The sequence below is a fragment of the Botryllus schlosseri genome, chromosome 2 (genome assembly GCF_051294905.1).
Source record: "Botryllus schlosseri isolate E-star chromosome 2, Bs_hap1, whole genome shotgun sequence".
Lineage (NCBI taxonomy): Eukaryota > Metazoa > Chordata > Ascidiacea > Stolidobranchia > Styelidae > Botryllus > Botryllus schlosseri.
Genome location: NC_137237.1, coordinates 8,126,282 through 8,153,670, shown reverse-complemented (window position 1 = coordinate 8,153,670; position 27,389 = coordinate 8,126,282). Strand labels below are relative to the sequence as shown.

The 27,389-nt window shown below is 43.2% G+C and overlaps 4 protein-coding genes across 8 annotated transcripts; 2 read left to right on the top strand and 2 right to left on the bottom strand.

Moving 5' to 3' along the window:
* The first annotated feature begins 2,927 nt into the window (after positions 1-2,927).
* LOC145433273 (diphthamide biosynthesis protein 3-like) lies at positions 2,928-6,663 on the top strand. Its single transcript, XM_080310320.1, has 3 exons — positions 2,928-3,714; positions 6,323-6,449; positions 6,507-6,663. Exons 2-3 carry the CDS (start codon positions 6,358-6,360, stop codon positions 6,661-6,663), a joined length of 249 nt encoding a protein of 82 aa, XP_080166446.1. The 5' UTR covers positions 2,928-3,714; positions 6,323-6,357.
* A 7-nt stretch (positions 6,664-6,670) lies between these two features.
* Positions 6,671-12,336, top strand: LOC145433271 (rRNA methyltransferase 1, mitochondrial-like). 2 transcript variants are annotated; one of them, XM_080310317.1, is made up of 9 exons: positions 6,671-6,811; positions 6,876-6,948; positions 7,016-7,094; positions 7,150-7,297; positions 7,353-7,546; positions 7,790-7,883; positions 10,248-10,362; positions 10,422-10,556; positions 11,961-12,336. In XM_080310317.1, the coding sequence occupies exons 1-9, from the start codon at positions 6,752-6,754 to the stop codon at positions 11,987-11,989; spliced, it is 927 nt and encodes a 308-aa protein (XP_080166443.1). In that variant the 5' UTR covers positions 6,671-6,751; the 3' UTR covers positions 11,990-12,336. The 2 variants fall into 2 exon arrangements, with proteins under 2 accessions (XP_080166443.1, XP_080166442.1); XM_080310316.1 differs by having other exon boundaries at positions 7,790-7,907.
* On the bottom strand, positions 10,421-14,634 carry LOC145433269 (BLOC-3 complex member HPS4-like). Of its 4 annotated transcripts, none has more exons than XM_080310315.1 (11): positions 14,243-14,634; positions 13,918-14,061; positions 13,744-13,851; positions 13,553-13,660; positions 13,376-13,470; positions 13,189-13,310; positions 13,018-13,114; positions 12,871-12,950; positions 12,744-12,803; positions 12,570-12,679; positions 10,421-12,503 (listed from the first exon to the last, which is right to left on the bottom strand). In XM_080310315.1, exons 1-11 carry the CDS (start codon positions 14,351-14,353, stop codon positions 12,438-12,440), a joined length of 1,101 nt encoding a protein of 366 aa, XP_080166441.1. In that variant the 5' UTR covers positions 14,354-14,634; the 3' UTR covers positions 10,421-12,437. The 4 variants fall into 4 exon arrangements, with proteins under 4 accessions (XP_080166441.1, XP_080166438.1, XP_080166439.1 ...); XM_080310312.1 differs by having other exon boundaries at positions 12,871-12,959; positions 13,021-13,143; positions 13,206-13,310; XM_080310313.1 differs by having other exon boundaries at positions 13,018-13,143; positions 13,206-13,310; positions 14,243-14,628.
* A 759-nt stretch (positions 14,635-15,393) lies between these two features.
* LOC145433268 (dedicator of cytokinesis protein 7-like) lies at positions 15,394-24,298 on the bottom strand. The gene is made up of 2 exons (XM_080310311.1): positions 17,412-24,298; positions 15,394-16,708 (listed from the first exon to the last, which is right to left on the bottom strand). Exons 1-2 carry the CDS (start codon positions 23,376-23,378, stop codon positions 16,382-16,384), a joined length of 6,294 nt encoding a protein of 2,097 aa, XP_080166437.1. The 5' UTR covers positions 23,379-24,298; the 3' UTR covers positions 15,394-16,381.
* Between the last annotated feature and the right edge of the window lie 3,091 nt (positions 24,299-27,389).

Below are 27,389 nucleotides of genomic sequence, written 5' to 3'. Positions count from 1 at the left end.
ACATGAGAAAGGGTGGTTGAATCACGAAAATAACCGAGCCGTCAGATTCACATCACCACCATTGTATGGCCGTTTCGACAGATGATCATGTTAGAATTGGTATCGCAAGGCAGTATCTGTTTTGGTGAGCTTCTGGCTGTTGCAAGATTATTTTGCAGTAGATGAATGGTAATACCAACATATGAACAAAGACATCAGAATTGATAACATATTGTAACGGGGCAAAAGTAACAGAGTGTTACGATTGCCCCTGACACGCTCGACCATGATTAGTGTCTCAGTATGGCACCTTCCCGGCGATGCAAGTCCTATTCCTTCTATCACCACGGTAGACTATAGTAACATTGTTCCAGCTATACATATTATGTTGTAACTAGTTGAGGTACTATTCGTCTAGACAAATTATTCCAGACCAGAAAAACTTTACTCAAGGGTCAAAAATTTCGTTTTTTGCAAATTATTCCGGGGTTTCGGATCGTAGCTCAACGTAACTCCAGGTATAATAGGAGAAATAACTACTGCATCCGCACTTAAAATATCAAGCTGATTTCTCCATCCTACTAGCGGTGAGGTCGATTGTTACATTTGCCCCTAGTTACATTTGTCCCCGGTCTCCCCTACTACCCAGGCGGCCCAGGTTCGATTCCGCGTTGGAGGTTATCTGGGCTCCTCTTCCCTCGCGTCGCTGTTCTTACGGCGAAAAAAAAGCCCAGAAGACGACCAGATTAAAGAACGTACTCACAAGGAATGGAAATCGAGCAAGAATGAGTCGCGGAATGGAGGATTAACATAGAGAACTAGACATCGGGCACTAGGTCGGGATGGATCCTCCTATCTGTTCATTGCAACGCATTGGTCTTATCGCATTGTAGGCTACATTGTGTGCAACTGTGCATGTGTCTTGATCAGATGAAAATATAATCTGACGATTATTGATTGAAAAAAAATAATACTAATCAGCCCTCAAGATTACCTGACCATAGTCTGACTTATCAACCGCGCCTACCGACGCATGCGGCATTCATATTTGTCGATTCCTTTTATGTTATCCGTTCTTAAATCCACTGTGCAGTGCATGCCTTTTATTTACATTCATACGTCCGGAATTTCACTGTAAAAACTGCGTCCGGGAGGAATTTCTAAAATATGCCTAAATGTCCGGAATTTTGAATGCTTGAAGTAAGATAATAATTTTTTCGTAAATCAACGTAAACAAGATTATCTTTGGGAAGATTTATGCTACATGAAATTTTTCTTCGCGCTGTGAGCGATTTAGCATAATACATATTGGTTTCAATATGGGGACTACCACCCTCGCAAAAACGGCGAATAAAAAGAAATATAAAATAACATTAATTTACAAAAAGAAGTCTGATTGTAATCGCAATTACAAGATAATGGCCTATTCATAGAGTCGGTTTAGGGCAGGCCGTCTGAATGCTTTATTCAATGATGCATATAGTAAGCCCCCAGAAGTTGCATCGAATACCCTACGGGAGGTCCGAGATCAGTGTTTATTTGGGCGGGAGGGGCTGAAAACATCCGACTTCGGCCCTGGTTACAACTTACAATACACAACCACATACTCCTGAACCGGATCGGGACCACCTCTATTCGATAAACAAAGCGTTGCTGGTGTGACGTCATATTGATCGACAATGTGCTAACACCTCCTTTTGAAATTCGCTAATGGTCGCTGAAGAGCGTCCGGAATTTGTGAAACGAAAATATGGCAACCCTAATTTACATGCTGTAGGCCAAGGTGGGTATCTGATTAAAAGACTGCTCCAAGTCTTCCTGTCACCCTCCAATCTTTTCATTACATCGCAATCTTGTGGTGGATTTGATAAACATTTTGACATGTAGTGGTAGTTAGAGATCAGATAATGAAGCCATTTCTTAGCTCAGAAGATTTGGTGGTAGCTTATTCCAAATATTAACACCAATAAAACTGATTGAATTTTACACCTGACTGGTAGCTTTGTCTACAGAAGTTCGTGTACCATCTTAAAACAATACATTTGAGACGCTCTCTTATTTGAGATTTCATTCCATGCTGGTGACGTCATATTTTGTGATACGATTGTTGATATACAATATTATTTCTAATTCTCTACTAGTTGCTGACGATTACCCCTGACGAGTGTCAGCCGAAAATATTCGGGTTCATTTCAATATGAATATACTATTCAATCGGACTGGTAGAGTGGAAGGATACCTCATCATCATCATCATCATTGGTTTATTAGCAATTTTATCAGTTCAATACACTACAAAAAATGCGATACAATGAAGAGAAAGGAAGATGTCGAAGCGACTAGGAGTTGTCTATGGAATCAGACACCCACCTTGGCCTAGGCGATGTAAAGAGGCGGCATGCACACTGAATGAAAGTAAAGAAGATAGTATAGAAAAAGAAAGCGACAAGAAATAGGGCGGCATGTCATGGGAAGCGAGATCGATAGGTCAGTCGTGGTCCGGTAATCCTGAGGATGGACTGTATTTATTTAGTAGTAATTGCTTGTATTTCGACTTGAATGTGGACATGCTCGTCGACTGTCGGATGGCCGGCGGGATACTGTTCCACACATCAGGTCCGGCATATTTGATAGAGTGATGATCTTTTCGGTCGATCATATGATATTTGGACGACGTGGACGCGCGTGTGTTGTACTTGTGCGCTTTTGATTCAGAGGTAAAGACGCTACACGTGTTTGTAACTAAATAATGTGGTTATATAAACAGGCACTGACAAGTGGAAAAGGTTAAACCAAACTAGCGACTGTGCGTCGATGGTAAATGACGCGACAAGCTATATTTTATCGACTCGAATAACCTAGGAGAGCTGATCACTGCGAATAGTGTGCTACTATGACACATAGAACCGAACCCACGTGCTTGTGCGCCCAATCAGCAATCAGCATATTCACATACCATTCCCTGCGGCCAACACCTCGCTCTCTTGAAAATTTGCCGTTGCCTTGGTAGTAGTCATTCGCGTGCACTTTTGTTCCCGGTTAGCAGTCTTCAAATTCAAAATGGGTTCGATGGAAGGAGAAATCAAGTTTTTCAACCACGAAAAAGGATACGGATTCGTCACTCCTTCAGACGGTGGACAGGATGTTTTTGTTCACGTATCCGCTTGCACCGATGCCGAGAGCTTGAGCCCTGGAACACGTGTGCAGATAGTCACCGAGATGGGAAGAAAGGGTATGCAGGCTAAAAGCTGTACTACGATACAATGATCGGCGTGTTGATAACTGAAAACTGACGAATGATTCTAGAAGAAACTTGAAATTGCTTAACACTTAACTGGAGATTTGAAAACCATTGTTGGACACTGAATTGATGTTAATTTTATCGCGACTTACCTGCTTCTGCATATACACATGTGCAATGTACTGCTGACCCATTTAATTGCCTTTGAAGCTAAATGAAAAAAACCAAACGCAAGAAACAATCTCCATCCAGTCCTCATTTGATGTCAGTGTTGATTTTGAATGACATTTGTTATTTTTCCGTATGGTATCATTACATTCTTTCATGGTGTGCGATCTTTTCTGTCAGGTTCCAAGAGGTTTAGTTCTTTCGAGTCGTCGAACTTTAGGAAAGACTATAGTAGATTATCTAATTTGAAGATCCCATTTTATTGCAAGAAGAAAAGTCTGAAGACGTGATTCTCTCATCATCCAACTGAAAGAAAGAGCCTTAGAGGTACATTTTGTTTTGTAGTGTATGGTTTGGTGGATATAACTTCATGTAGATCAGTAATTATGGCCCATGTGTTGATTTTGAGGTAGCTATACATTGATATTTCAAGTATACTTGATATACGCCAGGTTCGATGGTGACGTGCGACTACACAGGAGACATTGCGCTTCTGAGTATTGAAACTGACTAGTCTCATATCATCATGTGATTCGGTGTAGTCTTGGGCTGTGAAAGACTGCAATCGCGAAAATGTATATGTGGTGGCTCTGATCTGAGCTGGGTCACAAAGATGTTTTGACAACCAGTGGTCATGATTTACACATTAGAAACCCCGAATCGGTACATGCTCCTGGTCAATTTACCCTCGAAGCAAACTCGATTTGGTGGCAACATTATGCGTAACTTGTTTGCCAATAACAAGCTACAATTATACAATACTGAATGATCCTGGGCTCAGGGGCGGGTGACATTTTTCTTCAGTGGGCCACTTGAATAAGCCAAACAAAGTGTAATGTGTGACGATATGTCAAATTGAAGAAACTATCAATAGTATTCTTATAAGCAAGGCAACTCGTATGCATGGTGGATATGAAGGCAACTATTGACCCATTTGATCCCACAACTCGATTTGATAACTAGTGTCTCATTGCTAATGTGATACCTTGTGTCTGCTGCATTCCAAATCTTCAATAGGGTTGGTGATTACTACAGAGGGTGACAATCTCTATCAAATATGTGGGTTGCATTTCGGTTAAAAGAACGCATTTGATGAAACTAATCAACATGACTGAGACACGCTCTCCTAGAAAAATGTAATACTGTCTTACATACCTGGTATTTTCGAAGAGATTTGGTGCGAACATGTTTGATAAGATCAGTTGCTATTATTCACATATTAAACCGTCAGTCACATTCAAAATAAGCAAAAATCCCAGTCTATACTTGAAATCGAACATCATGGCTGTTATACTAATATACTAATATGGAATGTCAGTACTGTGTCAGAGTGGACTTGGTGTCATGTCATGAGCGGCGCAACTTTTCATTTAATCAATTACCCAGACTGGAATCGGTGGTTGTTTTCGACAACATGTTGTGCGTGACAGACAGATTTCTCGCGTGATTGGAAAATTTGATCCGCGTGACGGAAATATTTTTCGCTCTGATTCGATACCGAATTACTTATTAAACGACACAATGTGCCAAAATAGACCTGGTACACGCCGGACTAGGGTTACGCCGAATATTCGCTGTTGCGCAAATACCACACTTGCTTGCGTTCATTGTAAAGCGCAAGCGCCTTATTCTGGATCTGAACTCTGGTATCGCTTTGTGACGTCAGCATAATTCATAAATCGGCGTGATCAGATATAGATGCTTGCGTGACGTTGCGCGTGCCGTTGCCACCGGTTCCACTCTGGTCAATTACATGGAAGAAACCCTTTTTTCACATGCCAACTTATTGTCAAAAGCAAACCACTGATTCCAGTCTGGTGTGGGAAGTGAATTTTAAGCACGAATTTTCATAGGAAAATGCATTGAAATGCAGTTTGGTCTGTTCTGCAGCCTTGGAGAATACATATACCAGTATGGGTCCTCTTCCAAATCATTATTTCTATCAAAGTTGCAACATGGCTAGACTGGAAACAGTGGTTGTTTTCAGCAATGAGTTGCGAGTGACAGAAGGGTTTCTTGCATAGAATAATCTAGTAATTGAACGAAAAGTTGCGCGTGACGCTGCCACCAATTCCACTCTGGCAATATGGCATCATCTATTGGGGGGCTGCCAGTGTTCACGCACTGAGGGCACTGCAAAAACTGTCACATGAGGTCCGCCGTATCATAGCCAGTGCCCAAAAGGGGCCAGGATGTGCGCCCTACAAATCACTGCTCAAAAGATTACTCTACAATGTACAGTGTACAACATGCAAGATATGTGTCAACTAGAAATTGCCAAGTTCATGCATCAGTTCCACTGCGGTTACTGCCCCAAAAATTTCAACGACTTCTTTACCTCGTATCGAAAGTGCATAAGTACAACACACACGCTTCCACGTCGTCCACCTACCATATGGTCGACGTAAAAGTTCATCGTCACCTCAAATATGCCGGACCTGCAGTGTGGAACAGTATCTCGCCAGCTATGTGACAGTCTTCGAGCATGCCCGTCCACATTCAGCTCGAAATACCAAAAATTTCTATTGAATCAGTACTAGTAAGTCCTCAAGTTTACCGGACCACGACCTGACGTATTAATCTCGCCTTCCGACACATGCCTCCATTTAACATCACCTAGGCCAGGTGGGTGTCTGATTTCAAAGACTACTCCGAGTCGTTCTGATACCTTCCTGTCTTTCATTGTATCGGAGTCTTGTAGTATATTGAAATGATTAAATTGTTAACAAATTGATTTGAATTGGATTATATGTGCGTACTGATCTTATTGTGAATATAATCGCACGAACCCTGATGAAATTTTCTACAAATTGAGTATACAAGTCAGCTTGTAATTTGTTTCGACTTTATTGACTAAAAACAAATACGGTAATCATTTGAGCTAACATTTTAGTGATTATCCCAATTTCTATTGAATTTTCTCTATCTTTTTCAGCACCGTAGAATTAGATCTGTATGCAATAACATACCATGTCAATTTATCACGATGAGGTAGAGATTGAAGACTTCGAATACGACGAGGATGAGGAGATGTATTACTATCCCTGTCCATGCGGAGATCGGTTGGTTTCATTTCTTTTGTTGAGCATTGATTGTATCTGTCTCGAGCCGCTTTTTAGATTTGAAATTTCGCTAGAAGCCCTGCAGGCTGGTGAGGAAGAAGCCACCTGTCCTAGTTGTTCCTTATTGTTGAAAGTTATTTATGACAAAGACGACTTCTTAGCTGATGAAGAGAAAGCAATCAAAGGAGAAAAATCCGTGTCAAAAAATTTGTAGCCATACGCCGATATCACCATTCCTTCAACCGCTAAAGCGGATCTGACTTGACCGCGTAGCGAGTAATTAGTAGTTAGTCTATATTACCATGATCGTCCAGCGAATCATACCGACTACAATTTGCAAGTTCCACTACTTGAATAGCAGGGCAAGTACCATGTGTAGCCATTGCTGCATGCATTTGTCGAATTTGTCACTTACTCTTGATGCAGGGTTTATTCGAGTTGGGATCGTTGCACTCATTGACGGGAACAATTCTGAAAATTTCAAAACGGAGCAAAACAAGTGGGTGTTGTGGATGTATAATTGTTCATCTGGGTTTATAACGTGCCTTTGTAAATTTCGATTGTAGGGTTCTTGAGCAATGAAATTCTTTACGGAAGGTCAGTGTGTAATGTGGCACTTCAGGTCTCGAGGAGACCAATATTCAGGTGGGAATTTGCCGAGTTGGTTTCGACTTTCCAATGCAGCAGCCTTCTTGTTCAGGTTGCATCTTCTAGAAAGATGGAGGGAAATTCTACCAACTGATAGCCGAATTGCGGCTATCATGGAAGTTGCTGCAGACAGAAAAATTCCAATCACTTATGCGAATAGGAAAATGATGGATTCGATGGTAGCCCATAGACCTCACCAGGTAGGTGTGGCGGATATTGTTATGGTTCGAAAACTTACATATGTTCCTGTTCTAGGGTGTTTGTTTGGAAGTCGGGGAGTTACCTTTTCTGGGATTGGCTAAAGAATTGTGTAAAACCACCGCAACGCTGGACGGGAGAAATTGTATTTGGGTTTTACTGTGCGGGATACTGGATCCTATGAATTTGGGAGCGATACTGCGCTCGTGCCTCTACTTCAATGTAGGCCGTGTCATTGTCTGTGGAAACTGGTATGTAAATTATGAGGTTACCAGAGGATTAGCATGTGGCGAAAATTGCACAAGTACAGTTCAACTTCGTTTCTTGGAGTAGAACGTGACAATGTGCCAGTCTGTCAGTGAAGCTGTCAAACCAGACACGGTCCTCAAAACCCAAGCTGACCCTAGTTCTTGAATTTTCGCATAAGGACGTGTTTTCTGGTGATCACTTGTACTCTGTAAAGCGTTGCAAAAATGTAATCTGATAATTTACAGCTGTCCCTTGACCCCTGTTGTGAGCAAAGCTAGCTGTGGAGCATCGGAGATTCTGCACGTACATGCAACGGAGGAGCCGCTTGAAATGATCTATGTGAGTTATGATGGGAATAAAAATGCAAGCCCTTTTGAAGTTATAAATTCACATGCTAAAGCGTCGCATGCTCAGCTGTCATTTTTCATTTTGATGCAGCCCTAAAATACCGGGCAACTGCTGCTGAGGGATATTTTGATATGTTAGCCGCAATATAAGACATGCGATATATTTATGGACACCAAGCAAGTTGGTCGGTCTGGTCAAAATTGGTGGCCAGATCGATTCTTTCCTTGTATGGCAGGAGCGGGCAACATACGGGCGGGCCCCGTCTTACATGATAATGTGGCCCGCAGCCCTAGTCTGCCGAGATTCTGCACTACTTGCTTAAACGTCAAAATTTATTGACTGTATGTTATTATTATAAGCGTGTGTGTGCAGCGTGCGAGAGTGGAGCTTACGTAGGGTTACCATACGTCCTCTTTTAAGGGGATCTGTCCTCTTTTTTGAAAGTGTCCTCGGATAACGCCCAAATGTCCTTTTTTTTTTAAAGTTGTGTCTCCTTTTTTGAGAATGTTGGTTAAATATAGGGCAAAATTCGACTGAGATACAGTAAATCAGCACTGAAGTAACGCTCCGGCGGCTATTTCGGGAGCTGAGCCGGAAAGCTGACTTTTTCATTTATTAGTCAACCGACCACGAAGTGGGGAAAATTTACCTCCAGTATTGCAAGTCTGAAAATTTTGAAAAAGTGTCCTCTTTTCAGATTTCCAAATATGGTAACCCTATGCTTACGTGTAAGTTCCTCGAAGTGAGAAGACTTGCATTATCGGCATTTACGATGCACTCAACCCTAATGAATTGATATCTTGGTAAATTTGGATTACCGTACCGGGCTTATCGAACGCCTTGAAATCATAATTAATGATTGCACTGTGTGTTAATTGAACAGAGAGATGCAGACATGGCGGTGCCTGTGTGACAATGCTGTTCTCAAATTCATCATCATTGGTTTATTGGCAATTTTTATCAGTTCCATACACCACAAAAATGCGATACAATGAAAAGATAGGAAGGTGTCGAAGCGACTTGGAGTAGTCTATGGAATCAGACACCCACCTTGGCCTAGGTGATGTAAAGAGGAGGCATGTACACTGATAGTAAAGTAAAAGAAGATAGTATTGAAAAAAAGCAAGCGACAAAATCCACACTGTCTTCGTCATTATCAGCGAGAAATGGCTTTGAATTGACATGACTGTCGTTAAAATTCAGTAAATACGATTTTTTTCCTTGTATATGTGGATAAATGAGCGAATAATGTATCGATTCAGCAGTCCGGCCCGCCAAGTACTTAAATTTCCTATGTCCGGCCCGCCGACTGGAGAAGTTGCCCGCCCCTGTTGTACGGTATGGTACTGCTTGTTTCATCAATGTAGCCTGAACACAGCAACAATCCAGCGTATAGTAACAGGTAGCAGAAAACAGTAATGCGAGCCTGAGACACAGATGATACAAATAACGTTTGGTTTTGAATTCAACTCTGTTATATCTCCTTTATCGTGCCAGTAGCTCTTGATAACTGGCACACGAAAAGTTCTTCGAGTTTCAATAAACGTTCATCAAAACGTACTTTTGAAAGCGTTATTCAAATGTTGTACCAGCAACCAGTTATTTATGCAACTAGTCCTAAAAAGGAAATTGTGGGAATTCTAATTCATTGAAGAAATGGAAGTGAATGTTTCCTTCGACAAACGTTTTAGATGTGTCATTTACTACGGTGATTTCATGGCAAGTGTAAGTTTGAAAGCTTTCGCGTTACTGAAATTGAAAAACTCGGATTGTGATACTTGTAAAAGAAATGGTCATTACTCATTAGCATCTTAGGGGTGAAATTTTGGTGTTCGAGAAATCATCTCTCTTCACTTGATTCCTGTTATTTCATCTCATACTCGGCCCAGATTTTAAAGTATTAGCATTGTTCTGCCCAACCCCAACTCTCGTTTTGATGGTAATGGATAATGATTCGGAAGTTGTAGAATATCGGAGAAAAGCCTAGTCTAATATTTACGTCGCACAACTGCTATCCGTTGATGCCTATTTATGTAAATTCCGTGTCAATGTGTTTGTATGGGAGCGCGTCGCTGTTGTTACGGCGACAAAAAAGCCTTGAAAAGGACCCGATGAAAGAACGCGCTCAAAAGTAAGGGCCGCGGAATAGAGATAAACATCGAAAAAGAACTGTGACATCGGGCATTAGGTCGAGGTGGATGCCAGTTCTAGAGACTGCAACTTGTCGTTCACCTTCCTCCTATCTGTTCATTATATCGCATTGTACATTGTGTGTGTCTTGATCAGATGAAAATATAATCTGACAGTTATTGATGTCATGTGATCGCTTTTTCTTGAATATACTATGTTTTTTAGGTTCTTCGCAACGAACAATGGGACATCATAGGGACCGTTGCTGAAAATCATGATTTCTTGAATCCAGAAAATGTTCGTGATGTCCGATTGAATAATCCTTCGCTCATCGTTTTTGGTAATGTTGCTCTGTATTGCTATCAAAGCTACTCGCGCCTTACAGCGACTTCTTTGCAGGGAGCGAAGGAGACGGAGTGCCACCGGAAATTTCAAACGCTTGCACGCGTATCGTTACGATACGCCGTCAATTCAATGGCAATATGGATGCTGCAAGTAGTCTTGTGGAAAGTCTGAATGTGTCTACTGCTTCCGGTGAGGTTGTTTCTTTCATTTTTGTACTTGGCGGTTCTTTAATTACTGACTGAGAAACTGAAAACGAGGTCAAATATGGGATAATAGGTTTTATTTCTGTTTTTTTTTGGCACCAAACATTAACCACGCTACTTACTCGGCGTAGCAAGTGGAACGCTGACCATCAGTTTTGAATATGCGGGCGTAAAGATATGTGTTATTTGAATCGAGTATCAATGTTGTTGATCCGAGTCGAGTAGTGAGAATCATTATCTAGTGCCTAAACTCTACGGCCCTTGCGACAATGTGTTCTTTCATTAATGGAAATCATATCGTTTCAATCCTAAGTAGACTTGAGAACTTACAGCACACTGATATGTGCGTTCACACAGCATTTCTGTAGAGGTGATCCGACTGACAGTATTGTTTGAGCGTGCTGTGTCGTGTAATCGGTTTTAACAAATGAAGGGTGGAGATAATAAAGTGAGCTGATCCGCGAGCATGCTAATCATGTGATTGAAAACTGCTACTCAGACGTATTTTAGGCGCAGATAATAAAGTGTGTATATATAATAATAATGCTAATCGTGTGATTAAATACTGCCAATCGCGAAGCATAAAGATGGAAACGGGTTACGCGCGACGGTTAGTCGAGGTCTCCCGAGTTTTCAATCAAGTGGAGTTATTTGTTGAATCATAATGCGACAACGGGCATTATGGGCTGTCACTTGTCCAGCAACCTGCTGAAAACAATACCGCCACAGTGATAGGTAGAATTATTATCATCATCATCGCGAAGCGAAAATCGTGTCCAATTAGCAAACCGGAACAAACTATAGACTGCGTACAATGCGTACCATTCCTACGCACAAATATGTCCGATAATGACCGTGCCGATTGTCTGTCTTCTAGGTAATGGCTTCACTAAACAATCAACGAATTTTGTACCCACCGTTGCGGAGCGCTATCGATATTCTATAATCCGTTTCTTGCTGTACCGTACTAAATCATGAGATTTACACTAACTTTATGCGCTGCGATCAACCGGTTTCCTTAATCCCGGGTTGATAAATCCTGACGAACGCGATAATCGACTTTATTGCTAATCCAACTTTATTATCTCCGCCCTTAAAATCGTTTTCATCTAGTGTAATCAGGTTGTGTTATTTCTTGGTAACATGAAGGTGCAATGGTACATATTTGAACTAGCGTCATGACGGATGGTACGCAAATAGGTGACTCGCATATCCTGACGCGTCGGTCCTTCACAAAATACTTCACCTGCTTGCGCGCTTTTAAAAGATTTGACCACTACTTAAACGCACGTGTGACTAGATAAGTGACCACGTTCGTTAACATTCCATGTCAGTGCTAGTGATGATAAAATTTTATACGCCCAGCTATATCCATGTGTTTGTTTTTCAGCCATCATCCTCCATGCCCTAAGCGATTAGATTCTGGGTTGACAACCAGCCGTTGAAAGCCGTACATCAACTTATGCGTTTCTGGAGGTGGATGAGACACTTTATCTGAGAAATGAACATAGAAGGGTGCGACCGAGTCAACTTAGCATCTCAAGCTGCCGCTAAACTAGTTGTGTGTTAGCCAAATTTTGGAATAGTTGCGCCAGATTTCAGTCTGACACGCCTGCAACAAATTTTTTGAATTTCATCGCAAGCCTTCAAATCAGAAAGCTCAAAACATGGGCATTGGGCGTTCACATTGTGATGTTTTAATGCTGTTGGTGTAATTTATATTTCTTGCTCACGTTCGTATCGCTAATAAATTATTACATATTGAAGACAGTTGTGCCATGTCATTGATAAATTACCACGCATGCAAAACGCGAGTACGTAAGACCCGGTTGGTCGATCGTGGTAAGGACGAGGTTTTCGACTGTCACTAGCGTCCTAGAAGATTTTCGTTCATTGTATTGATTTCCTTCATGTTCTGGGCGCAATGAGTAAGCTGTAGGTGACAAGGAACGGATTAGATATCATTTTTATAGGCTATTTGCTATATATTCGCGCTCACCAGGTACTTCGACATGTTAACACTCCTTTGACTGGCGCCCACCGTTATTATCGCAAGAGAACAGGAGCCTTCTGTCACAAAACATAGCGTCAGCTCTTTCATACCTTCGGCTGCCATGAAAAAAACGTGATTCGTCATTTCGAAACGATTTTGTTACCGCTGTTCACGACTCACGTGCCTGACCGTTCCGAGTCACTGTATTCTCTTCGTCTGACGACGACGTATAACTGCTAACTGCAATGTGAACGTTTTTTTTCTGTTAATTTTACACATGGAAATAAATTGATGGCAATTATAGTACTTGGAGTGGACAGTCCACTTCCTGAGTCATCAGACAAACGCGAACTGCACTTGCGCTTCGTTAAAACTTCCCGCTCCAAACTGCAACCATAAAGTATGTAGCGGTCGTGTGTTATCAGTCTCACGGATAAGATGTTCGCTTCACTACCCAGGCGATCTCATCACTGGATCCTGCGACTGTTGCGTTGTTGAATTGCCGAAGTCACCTCTTCTTATTCTGTGCTTAGCCGCCATGATTCCATATTCTTGATTGGACACAAAAATAGGGCACACGCTAAAAGGTAGTTTTAAATCGAAATTTCTAGTACAATATTATAACCTCCGTCAAAAACTGACTTGCATCCCTGCCGCATTATTCCCATTTTGTTCCGCAGCGTGTCGCAGGTACCGCAAAATTGAATCATTCTCGTCATCTCGGGGTCGAAGTTACTCTTAATCGTTCTGAGTGAATATTTTCCATGCTATTAACCGGAAACTTAAACTGGGAACTCGTATTGCAAGCTTACTTGCCGCTGAGCAGAAGACAAGAGCCTAAAACCTCCGTTTGACGAGATGCAAAGTCAATGATATCGATGCACTTCAAAAGAAAGCGTTGCGGTATCTGTTGAGAAATTCCATCAATATGAATATGCCATCTTCTCCTCGGCACTTCATTGACATAATTATATTGATATGTCTCTCACTTTTGAGTAACAGATGGAAGGGATGACGTTGAAATCTGCTTCTGTCATCGGTCTGTACGAAATTGAGTCGACGATTGAACCCAAAACATGATCACTTTCGACGGAACCCTGTAAATCGCCATAATCACAAGTAGGTTTCGGAACATGCTAAAATCATAGTCCGACGGTTTCTCAATCCTACTAAGACTTACCAAAAAACTGGCTAGTGATGGATAGAATAGAAGGACGATACTAAGTATGTGAGAGCAGATCTTTGAAATAAAATGGCTTGAAAAGGATTCTGTAGGCCCTCCGAAAATCTGAGAAAATATATTCTTTTATGTCATGAAGCAGAAATCGGTAAAATACAGTTCGTATTTACTAACTACGGTATATTTCCCTTTGTAAATAGAAGCGAACGTCATGGTAGCTAATTCAATCAACTTTGGAGGATAGCCCAGCATTCGTGTTACGTGATCTGCAGCAGCCATCAACGGTCCGCACAGTTGACATTTGGCATCCGAGTTCCACTGCAGAAAGGAAATAATGGCGTAAGGAAGAGGAATGAGGGTCAGAAATTTAAACAATATGATTACGAAGAGGCTTCACAATATCTGATTCGATAATTTGAGAGGGGCTACACTACACGCTACAGCTTCGTCAACGCCAGATGGAGTTGAACTGCCACTGTTTTCAATTCAATCACTTAACTGTATCAGGGTAGAAATAGTGTATTGCCAGCATCAAATCATCTCCCTCATTAAGTTCTTTAGTTCTCTGTGCGTCGTATAACACAAATACGCATTGTCTATTGGTATCCATAGTTGGCGGAAACAACTAATTCAACGATGCCTGTCTGCTTCTGTAGGTCCACCTATATCACCTGCTCAGCGTCGTGTGCAACGAGAAAAGCAAACAATGCACTTCACAAACAAAACCAGCCGACGTGAATTCATGCAGATTGCAGAAACTATACCAGCCCGACATAAAATCGTCGAGCACCGCCTCGCGCAACTCTGTGCGCTAAACTGTTCAAAGTTGCGCACTGCACAGTGTGCACACCTCTCTAATGTCAGCTACAAAAACTTCATCAATTTATAGATGATGTTATCCTTCCAAAAAACCATAATATTGCGACAGCAAAGTATTGGCACGACGTCTTCGAAATCAGACACCCACTTCATATTTATGATAACGATTTCCTTTATATCACCCGTTCTGAATGGGTGGTCAAAGTAGTCATCGTGGGTATTCAAATAGAAGTAGGCCTAACACCAAACGATTTTCAACTAAGTAAAAATTCTAGGCCTAGTTTTGCCAAAAGACTGTAAAATGTCACGTAGAAATAGTCCAATATTATAACCACTTGTGGAAGAATAGTGCAAGTACATATAATCTACCTGAAGTAGGCTACTTTGAAAAGTAGACGTACTTAGTTACTGACCACCTTTGCCGTTCATCGTTTCGAGCCCACGTCTGGCGGTGAAAACGTTCCATTACCCAGTGCTTACTACGTCAAGATCTACTATGATGACACGCGAAAAAGTATACGAGTCTGAGCTCGACTTGAATGTCAAGTGCGGCAGCATCGCGAGGTCTCCGGAGATTCGCAATTTACCAGGCTAAATAATTCGTTCCTTGATATATTCCATCGCTCAATCTAGAATCCTAGATCGAGCCGTATTTACTTGAGCCTTAGAGACACCATTTACTTCTGTTATAACCTTACGATGAGCTCGTCATACAACAAAATTCGACCTCGTACAATAGTTTAGGCCTCATTGCGAAATATTGAGTTCATGCAAAGGCCACTCACTCCTCGACACTATGTGCATTGTGCAACAAAAAAGAACACAGAGCAGTTTCATGATTTTGTAGCTGTATTGCACGAAATCCGAGTAATGGAGTTAGAACAGTATGTTTTCCGCGAAATCGCGTAATTTCGAAACTTAATCCACGACCAGCGCGCACACCTGTGTACAAGTACATGCACGATTCATACATATTACCCCGACAATAAAAAAGCTACAATTTACGGTACGTGCAAGAAATCAAATCCAAGTCCGCCAACAGCTTGTCGACAACACAACTGGAGCCGAGTCAACCAAATGAAAACACTGTGTAAAAGGGTGATAGCTGCGAAGTATGAATATGATTATATTTTTACACAAAATGCTACAAGGCGCAGAAGCACGGCAACCGGGCAAGAAGTACTCTTCACTGAACTTCATTCGTCACAGTTTTACATCACGTCATCATCGTCAGCAAAAAAACGGCAATGGAGGTTTGACAAGGGAGTTATTTTGAATAGCATAATAGCCCGAATAGCAGTAAAGATATTTCAGCAGATTTCGCACACGGAATGCAGTGAAAGGAATCCAAGTAAATCTAACAAAGGTGCATAACAAAAAAGATGTCGCCAAGAAAAATTTGAACAACGAATAAACCTCTTTGGTCCATATTGACGCCATAATCAAACGTGATTACGCAAACACCAGTTATGAAAATCGTCTACTACTCCCACAACCCTGCTACACCACATGACTTGATTAAGATGCTGGATTCCATTTACAATAAAACAAAAATAAACCGTAATATTACACATAAAATGCTGATTCACGAGATTCCGCGAAATCATGATTGACACTTCATATCATTACGTGAAGAACTAATAAATCCAGAAGTTACTATCATTTCATGAGTGTAAACAGGAAACCACGTAAGTAAGAGAACGATACACAAATCCGTCGAATATAAAATCGTAGTGCTGAAAGCAACAAGTTACAAGTGTTTAAATTAAAAAGAACTAAAGTCGTGAAATTCATACAATCATCGCCGCTGGACAGACAATCAACGATGCTGTGCGTTGTCATCGGACAACGCGTCCCGCAGAAGATGCATTACCTTCAAGCTATCGATCATCGGCCTCAACTGTTCGTTCATTCGGCTGTAGTTTCTCTCGAGCTCGCGCTGATATTCTTTCTGGTCGGGTCCTATGAGTTGCTTGTTCTTTTTGAGCGCGATCGAACAGGCGTAAATGAAACGACGGAAAGCCAGCCGGAGCTTGTTGTAGGGTATCCACAGGCTTTCGTCTTCGGGGATGGTGGCCAGGAAGGTGAGCGCCACCTCCATCGGGCCTTGGTTTACGGTGGTCAGCAGCGATCCTTGAAGGTTGACCTGGAATAATACTCGGATTAAAACCGCAACATTGTATGATATGTTTATGCAGATGTGGCTCTACATTTTAGGAGCAGTCAAATAGGTTTTGCCTAATTGCGGGACTACCCACCCAAATGGTCATGTTTTTTGATTACTTCCAATTCTACTACAGATTGTTAGGTAAAGCTACTTGCTATTACACTGGGTTCATTCACTGTGGATTTTGTCGAAGGTAGTTTTGGGGTGTGGATGCATCATCTTTATGAGCGAAATTGTGATACCACATAGGCAGATAAACCGTCATACGGCAACGGAATTGTTTTTGAAAATTTCACCTTAGTGTCATTATTCATTTTGCGTTAGTTGCTAAGATTCCCCGTGTGATTTCATATTTCACGCTTAATTGCTAAAAGCATGCGACTCATCGACTAAATCTACTCTTTCAACTACTTGCTCATAAGAATGAGAAATGTCGGTACGCCAATCTGTGGTCGTTTCACATGCTACAGTACAGATTCCCCGTAACTTTTTCAGGAAAACGATTAAAATTAGAAACAAAATTAGAGCATAGAAACATGTCTAAAACTAGATTAGAATTAGATACCGTAACCATTATTTTGCTTCAATTAGAAAACCAGAATTGTACAATCTGTTACGCAGGGTGCTGCATGACAATTTTTTTCATCGCCCCGTATCAGACACACCCACACAATATCATTACCTGCAACATTCTGACGTCAGTCTCCTCCTGCTCAGCGGCGAGCAACAGCTGCTTCGTCTTCCGTTCCACGTCCTCGCATGCCGTCTCCAACGGATTCAACACCTCCTCCCACTTCCTCACGACGCTCAGCCTCGTGCGCAGGTACGGGAAAGTTTGCGACACCTGCAGGTAGACTTTCTTCTTGTACTGCTCGCTGATGGTACCGTGCGCCTTGCCCTCGAGAGTGTACGGCGTCGCGTATAAGAACTTGTCCACGTTGAAGTTCCTTTCAAAGTATGTGACTCTTCGTGCATCTTCCCATTCGTGAAAATAAGGGTCTACGTACGTGATTTGAATGTAAGCTTTTCCAGGGTCTAGCTTCGACACCTCCACTTCTTTCGAATCTTTTAAAACCTCGACGTTGTCGGCACCGAAACACCGTCCGTAAAAAGTCTCAAGTCTGTGAGAGATTTCCGGCAGTTTTGTGATCGAGGGCTCCTTGTACACAAACTCTTCAGCATTAAGATCGCCGAACAACTGCCCGTAAAATCCAACCCGGAAATAAGTCCCAAACATTCTCTTCCCGACTTGGCCGCTGATTTTCGTGAAACACTCTTTGAGCTTCGTGTGTAGGGTAGACATCTTCTTGTGCTCATGAAATTTTTCATACACCGGCACCAGCAACTTATAGACGCTGTTTGTGACTTCGTAGAGACCAGCCAAGTTGAAAGAATAAGCGGCCTGCTCGAGCAATCCAACTAAACCATTAGTGGAGAAGTATTTTTCAGTACAAACACCATCTTCGTGTGGTGAAACCACGTCCTCAGACACTGCGCTTTCTTCCAAAATGTTCGGGGTGACATGCTCAAATCCAACACACCCGATCGGGAGATAAGGGGCTTCTTCGATCATACTCACATACTCGGCTACAAGCGCCGCACTATGCAGGATACACATCCCGGCCTCCGCGTGGTTTTTCCGTTCTGAATGCTGCCTGGCCATGTTCTGCAACCATGTCATCCTCAAGTCCGGAGAGTTCTGATACCCTTTTGCGATCCGGTACATCAAATCGATTAGCATCTCCGGGTCTTCCTTGTGCTCTTTCATCTTCACCGTGTCGGATAGTATCATGTGAAAGTTGAAGATCATGTCCCGCACCTGCTCTGGAAAACTGGTGGATTTGAGATCGGCGTCGTTTTCCGCGTACATCAAAACTGTCTTTAGTGACCTACGTAGATTTTCCTCATCAAAGCTATCCGACGCAGTCATACCGACTAGCGAAGACAACGACATTGTAATCTGCATTTTGACTCTTGCGAACGAGTTGCCCACCGAGAAATTATGTCTCATCAACAGGTACAGCGAGGCAGACGCCTGTGTCCTGACAGCGCGCGCGTTACTGCTACACCTTCGCAAAAGTATCAAACACAAATCGGCACACTGTTCGATCTCCTCTTCGAAAACTAGTTCCGGAAACTTGGCGACAACCGAACGCTGGGTGGCGAACGCGTGTGTGTACACTGCGATGCTCTGTCGCGTGCCTAAACAGTGGAGCAACGTTCTGAGACACGATGACAGCACCGCGGGCACAGAACCGTGTTCGGAAGAAGCTTCTATGATACGCTCAATCGTGTCGAGTACAATCAGAGTGGATTCCGCCGAAAAATTACCGTTCACAAGCATGTCATCTCCGTTGCTCTTATCTCCATGCTCTTTATCTTGTTTCCATTCGGTACGGTCTTTACGCCAACGCAGGCCACGCTCAAAATCACGCGGCACAGACGCGACACTGCCTTTTTCATTACGACGTCGTTTTAACAACTCCAGTCGGGCTGAGGTGCCTCCGAGAATAGCATCTTCCAATCGAGTCATCTTGTCTTTCTTCCTCGAAACTGACGACCTATTCGAATCCGTCCTAGTCAACCGAGACATCTTCACCGCCTTATGCTCGAAACAAGACACCGACAAGTAAAATACATCCAACAAGTTATTCGTCTGCACCGTGGACAATCCCGACAGCAGTGTCTTTGCTGCTTGTGCAGATATATTCTTCATCAACCACAGCAAACACAGTAGCATGTTTCTGGAAGACTCAGCGGTCAGCATCCCACTGTTTAATGCGGCGTTAGACGATGAGGCACGCGCTAAAACTGCAGGCGACGCATTCGCGATAGCGTTAGCTACGCTTTGACTGATCATCCCGGATTCGTTAGTGCCGTCTGGATTTTCGGCACCAAACTGATTCAAGTACGGCAACGCTTTAATGGCGATAAACACCAGCGGCAGATAGAGCTGCGCTACCTTTTCTTTCGCGACATAGTCGCCCGCCAATCTCGGATCCTTATCGTGGGTTATCATCAGGTTTCGAAGGGTGGTAAGGGCATACAGCTGAGGTCCATCGACTGAGACATTTTCAGTTAAATCGACAGTCATGAGAATGTCCGAGAGAACGATACCCGCTAAGAGATGCCGCTGTACGAACGCGTCCGATAGTTCATACTGTGATGCGGCCCCACTCGCAACACTGGACAAGATGGAGGAGGTTGTAGAGGTCACACTGGGGGTGGGAGATGCCGGCCTAGGGCCGTCGCTAAACGGCAGATTCAAGGCAACGTAGTGCTCGTGGCTGGCCACGATACGCATTAGTGTAAGCCTCAGATTCAACAACGAAGCTGGACTGTGTAGAGAGAATATTTTAGTCCCGACATGCTGACAGTAATGCTGCAGCAACCCGAAAACAAATCCCCGGTCCATGAGAGAGAGAAGGTCGTTGAAGAAGAAGGCGAGACTGATGTTTAAACGTTCGGCAAGATCGTAATCCTTACCGTGTCTCATGATAATCTCTGTGGTCACGGTGTGAATGAGTCTGGTCAGGTCGTCCACGAAACGCGGCGGATATCGGGCCGACCTTGCCATTTCTTTGCCGCCGTTTTGCTCGAGCTGTTGCGCCATCGATTTCTTCATCATGTCGAAAAGAAACCACGCGTGCTTGAAAGAAGGTTCTCTCACGTAACCGGTGGAGACGACCCAAAGCAGTGCCAGCTCTTCATGAAAGACTTTTTTCGTAATTGACCTCACCGTGGTGCCTTCACTTTTACCAGCAGCCGGCGTTTCCATCAGTGACGCTCTTGAGCTTGAAAAACGCAAAAATTTACCAGGGTCGTCTTCAATCAGGAACTTCATATCTTTTTCTTCTGGAGAAGCTGGAGGCGTGCTGGTAAGGTCTGGGTTACTGCTGCTCAAATTGAACGTTGCGGCTGAAACAGACGGACGAGACCTCTGAATCGGTCTTGTCATCGTGGCGTAATGAGCACCGCCGCGGGCATTACCGTCATCAGCTGATTGTGACACACAAGTTGCAGGCAACGCGCTCGGATTAAACACATACGTCGCGTAGGAGTTGAGCAGATTGCTACGTCCATGCTCATCGACGTCAAATTCCAGCGACTGATGCAGTCTCACGGTCAGCTGTGCGATAGCCTCGAAACAGGCAGTGCCCAAATTGATCACATGCCCGTTGACAATCGGCGGCCTGACTAGTATCTGCACAAACTTGTTCAGAATCACATGCAGGAAACCGATGACAGCCTCAATTTTAGCATCGTTCGCGACTGCTAGCATACTGGCCCGCAGCCTTTGCTCTGTCTCTTCTGTCCTGCCTGCGGCGCCACGATCCACAGCATTGCACAATGTGAAGAAATTCTGCAAGTGCCGGTCCAGCGTATGTACGGTCGAGATGCATCTCAGAGAAACAGCAAAGACCAATTTTCTGCCGTCGACCCATTTCATGCCGGGCATATTTGACTCTGGTGATAGCATCGCGTAATTAGCGGGCAGCTTCTCCATAGACACTGGCAGTGCCAGCTCGCCAACATGCAAGTGACCGTTCTGCAGTAACGGCACCCAAGTGTGCCCCACGACTGTTTCAATTGGCGTGAGGTCCTGTTTCTTCTGACAGCTGATGTGATAAAACGTAAACAAGAGATGGTGTTTCTCGGTTATTTTCGCAGGAAGCTTAATCTTGATCTCGTCGTAAAAGTCTGGGCACTTGCTATGGTATATTACCGCGGTGTAGGCCTCACTCGAGAAATCAGCGCAGTTTGACTTACCGAAAATAACCGGCATAACGCTCGATGCCTCTTCACCGCACAGCAGCTGAACTTTAACGGCGATGTTACGTACGTGACCTGGTCTGTTTGTGAAGTTGATGCTCAATGGGTAGACGTACATCAAATTGCAGTAAGTTAAATTCGGCGTGTACACTTCCTTGGGCGGAAACTCTTTGATTTCCCTGCTGGGCCTGCCGCGCTGGTCCGGATAAGGCTTTAGCCTGTGTAGATCGGGCGTGAGGCAGTAAGGGAAATTGGCAGGACACGGCGACACGTCTAATCTCAGTTTAGCGGGAATGCAGCGCAACTTTTTGACCACGTTGGTCGGTCGTTTGAGGTCGAGAAGAAATTTGAATAAGTCATCTTCCTTGAGACGATCGCTTTCATGTTTGAAAAAACTTGACACGGTCAACGTCACCGGCTTGAAAGTTGTTAGCATTTGACGTTCGCTTTCCGATAAATCCTGCTGATTGGTTAACGAATTTTTTAGGGATCTCCTCTGAGAATTGGGGTCCAACGAGGACAACTTATCATCGGACCCCGTGGAATTAGCGAAAGCGCTAGAGGTTGTTTCCTGCTGCGGTTTCAAATTAGTGGCGCTGTCAACAATGTTCATCAAGTGAATAGCGGTCCACGCGAATGGCATTCGGTACTTTCCCAAACGTTCGCAAAACCATTTACAGTTCTGCTTTGATTTTTCCCTCGTCTTTTCGGCAGCATCTTTCATATACGGCTCGGCACATGCGAGTATCTCACCTTGCTGCAAAACTTTTTCCAACATAATCACGATAAACACGTCTTTGGTGGGGTTGGTCAACGAAAATATGGCGGATCTCGCCAACGTCGGTATCGACGGGTGCAGCACGTCGGACTTAATCATTTTATTGATCTCGTCTGAATTGAGATCGAAGTAGAAATTCTCAGAAATCTTCTTCCTGTGCTTGGTGTCGTACAGGGCGATGCTGGCAAATATTGGCTCCATTTCCACCTCTAACTCCAAACTCAAGCACTTGATCAACAAACGAAATCCGTGGTACTCCTCGGGTGGCGGAGGAACTAGACACTTTTCAATCGGAAACTCGTTATCTTCGCCAATCCCTCCTACGAGAGATTGGGGTACACCGCTCATATTTTGAGCCGGTGGCTGGTACAGGCTGAACAGATTCTCAGTTCGATTTTGACTCCTTTTTTCACGATTAGACTTGTCTACTACATCCTGAGAGGTACTGTCCAACACATAGTCTAATCGAGGGTCAGATTGCAAATTTTTCATGTCTTCAGTACTGGACGACCAACTTCCCCTCGCACCAATATCTGAATCTGAAACTGTCGAATTGGTCGGTTTTGGTTCTTCGTGGAATTCTCCTTCATACTGGTGTGTCGGAAGGGACTTCAAATACTCTTTGGTCTTTTCAATTTCTTTGTACGCTAACGCACCAGTTCCGTATTCGGTGTATTTCCGTGAGTAGACAGACCAATCTTCCGTGAAAGAGTCGAAGCAGTTTAAAAGATGAGAATCGTTAGATTCTTCATCCAAACGAATCGGGGATACAGTGCGGCATTCTCTCGGAACTGACGTCACAGCGATATCATCTTCGGGAAATTCGGATAAGTTTTTAGATTCTTCAGATTGACAATCGTCGCATTGGGCAGCGATGCGATGCTCAAAGTCCGACACATCAACGGTGTCATACCACATACTGGGTATCGGTATTCCGCTCCCGACATCGTTCATAAACGACAGGTTTGGAACGGAGTCAAAATATTGTGACGCAATCTGACGTCGATCGTCCTTCAGTAATCTTCCGGCATTGTGTCTTGGAGCAGGTGTTTCGGAACTTTCGACCCATGATTTGGGTCTACGATCACCAGCGTGCATCTCAAATATTATGCCACGCTACAGGATCGTTCAATGCCACAACTGTTGCTGAACTTTCATATGGTAGCACATAATGATATGAAATCCTACACAAAATATACAGATTGAAGTATCATTAAAAGTCAGCATATTTCCCTGCCCCGTTCACAATATGACAAATGGTTCAAGACAGTTCTGAAAATCTTATTCTCACACAAATGTGATTTTTTTCCATCATTGGTAGTAGGGCTGACCACCCACCGACCAGCCCAGTTCATTAAAAATATACAGACGCAAATGGAAATGTCTCCTGACAACTGACATTCAAGCAATCGGAAATATTTGTAATGATCAACTCCGAAGTTGTGATTTATAAAATGACATGACATGTAAAAACTTTTTATGGATGAGTTTCAACATTAGATATCTTAGCAAATATCAGCCATGAGGATGGGGGGAGACATGACCACATCTTTGATTGTGTGAATTGCTGTCTTCTGATAACTTTTGCATATTACATTACGGACACGCAGGCCGTATCCCGATTACCAGTGAACCCAGCCCTCGGTGAACCCAGCCTTACAAACTCGGCCCTCGGTGAACTCGAACCTCGGTGAACTCGGCCCTCGGGAACTTTTGTAATTTAGTGTATTAACAAGTATTATTATGAATTATTAAACTAATAATGTTATTATCAACTGATTTGTCAATCTTGTAAGGAGGTCAGGGCATACTTTTGTAATTTAGTGTATTAACAAGTATTATTATGAATTATTGAACTAATAATGTTATTATCAACTGATTTGTCAATCTTGTAAGGAGGTCAGGGTATGCGATTGCGCGGGAAAGAACGTGACGTTCACATATCGATCAGACCTCGGTGAACTCAGCCTTACAAACTCGGCCCTCGGTGAACTCGGACCTCGGTGAATTCCGCCATCGGGAAATTTTGTATTCACCGGCAACCCTAATATCCCCCCTCCCCCAACCCTAATATCCCACCCCCGGCAACCCTAATATCCCACCTCCGGCAACCCTAATATCCCACCTCCGGCAACCCTAATATCCCACCTCCGGCAACCCTAATATCACACCTCCACCAACCCTAATATCCCATCTCCGGCAACCCTAATATCCCACCTCCGGCAACCCTAATATCCCACCTCCGGCAACCCTAATATGTCTCCTCCGGCAACCCTAATATGCCCCCTCCCCCAACCCTAATATCCCACCTCCGGCAACCCTCATATCCCACCTCCACCAACCCTAATATCCCCCCTCCCCCAACCCTAATATGCCACCTCCGGCAACCCTAATATCCCACCTCCGGCAACCCTAATATCCCACCTCCGGCAACCCTAATATCCCACCTCCACCAACCCTAATATCCTACCTCCGCCAACCCTAATATCCCAGCTCCCAGCTTTAATACATAATTTCCCGAGGGCCGAGTTCACCGAGGTCCGAGTTTAAGGAGGGCCGAGTTTGTAAGGCTGGGTTCACCGAGGGCTGGGTTCACCGGCAACCCGTATCCCGTATGAATCATGTAATGCCTACACCATTAGGTATTTATATAGCATGATTCATACAGTAGCTGCAATTTCAAAAAAATGATAAAAAAACATGCACCGACACTATTACATCAGTATCAATACTACTAGTATATATATGTATGCAATCAACAGCACTTCGTGAGACAGCTTTTCTTGCCTAAATGTGCGAAGCGCGAGAAATCTCTATAAGTCATGACTAAATCGGTCAATATGATCGGGAATTGCATATATATTGCTATCAATTTTTATCCTCTCTCTGCTCACGTAATCTGATTTACCGGGAGAGCTGAGTGAGGTGTGTTTGAAAAGGTAGGACCCCTCAATAATAATTAACCATCTCCGGGTGTATACCAGTTGGCAGGAACGAAACAGCACTTCGTCAGCCCAACAAAAAAAAACTTGAGTCTTGGGCTGGGGTGATAAACTGGCCCCCTATCTTGTTGTTCGCTTTTGCCACGAAATTATAGCTGTACCGTTTAGTGAGCCAGCGCGAAGCGCGAAAATTTTCGATAATTCATGATAAAATCGGTCAATAAGATCAGGAATACCATATATATTGCTATCAATTTCTTCTCCTCTTCTGCTCACGTAATCAGATTCACCAGGTGAGCTGAGTGAGGTGTCTTTGAAACTGTAGATCCCGTAAATAATAATTGAACATCTTCGGGCGGGTGTTGGTATGACTTCGTTAGATGATGTTATTTCGTGACCTCCTGTCTGCTAGATATCAAAAAATATAGAATCGCCCGAACGTATTAAACTGAAAGATCACACGGTTTCGGATTGGTATTTCTTCACTGGCATATAATTTTTTTCTGCGGGATGGTATATTTGTCTTGTGAGGTTCAGATTGCCAAGACAGGAACATTCGGCGTCAGTCATTTAGGCGCCTATATGGACAATTAAACCCACATGTATTTCGTATATATAACGAAGTTTTCGGTTAGCATAAGGGCAGTCCTTTACGGGCATTACGGCCAAAATTTTCTCGCTGCCATTTGGTCTGGCACACTTCTTGGAGTCGCATGTTACATAGCCTAAAATTTTATATGTCTTGGTGCGTCGTGGCGCGGTAATGGCCAACGCCGATCCGATATGTTCATTTCTATAAATCTTGCGTATGTTTTCTTGGGGAAGGAGTACCCAATAATGAAGATATCTGGCGACTTGCCTGTATGGAATCGGTGTTCTGTGCTCGCACTACTTTTTTTTTTTTTAATAAATTACTTCAACTTGGAGAATCATCGCTGCTCACCTGATATATCAGGCAAAACGTACCGAGATTCCAGTAGGGGCGACTTGAAATCGCGAAAACTTTTTGAAAAAGTTGCATGAATTTTCATAAAATACTCTATAATATATGTCAATTCACGAAATAATTTTGGGCCCCCTTCGAGCTCGCCCCCCCCCCACAATTAGGGGGTTTGGGGTGCGGCAGTTACGGCCCTGGCAATCACTTAGTATAGGCCACGCCGGGCTGAAGAGGAAGTTCGTTAATAGATCGCACTTAGTTAATTCGACATCATCGTATCTGTTCATTACATGATTGTCTCTTGTCTATCACATTGTATATTTCGGCGTCTTGAGCCGATGGAAGTATAAGAACAGCTGATTTAAGATTATTTTATAACATATAGCAATCGCCCGTGTGATAGTATAGGAGGGGTCGAATAATTCGCAAATAACTTTGTCTTATTACCGTCACGAAGTGTCTGTCATAGCCTGAGCGATAGATGTACCACTCATGCGACATCCCTATCTTCTTTACTGCAATTATCTGCAAATAACCAAAATCTGCATTCAGCAATGCTACTCGAAATCGAAATCTCGAAGCTAGGGTTTGTCGTCGTTCCCAGGTTCCAGCCCAGCAGACATGAGAATTCCGCCTCTGGCGGCTATCAATCAAGCTTTTCCGGTGCATACCGCATATACCTCCTCCCATAAGTATGCTATGCTCCTACATACGTTGGTTCGGGTTGTTCAGAAATGAGAAATTGTCAAATATGCACTATTTCCGCCATATTCCCTTGCCTTAATTACACCTTAATGTGGCTTCCACTTGCTTTGTTTCGTTTTTAATCGGAAACAAAAATGACTAAATATAAGGGGATTCCCCTGTTGTGTTGTTACAAAAGTACAAATGTAATAAATAAGGGCTACTGATATGATATACACAACACAGTACTACAAACCCTCACTCTGGACGACAGTGATGATTTCACACGCACTGTTCTTATTGCTTTCACAACTACATCCATTGCAGTAAAGAATTTATTAACTCCAACCATATTTTCAACTGTTCTTATTCTATGCATAGAAAACGAATCAAAATTTGGATTTTAGATGATGATGGACAAACCCTTTATAATTCGGATTTGAAAAGCAGAGTTGTATTTTGCGCGAGAACTGTTCGTATAATGTGTTGTGCACGTGACTGACTGCAATGTTCATGTAGACGGCGTCTTATGAAGGCCATGTA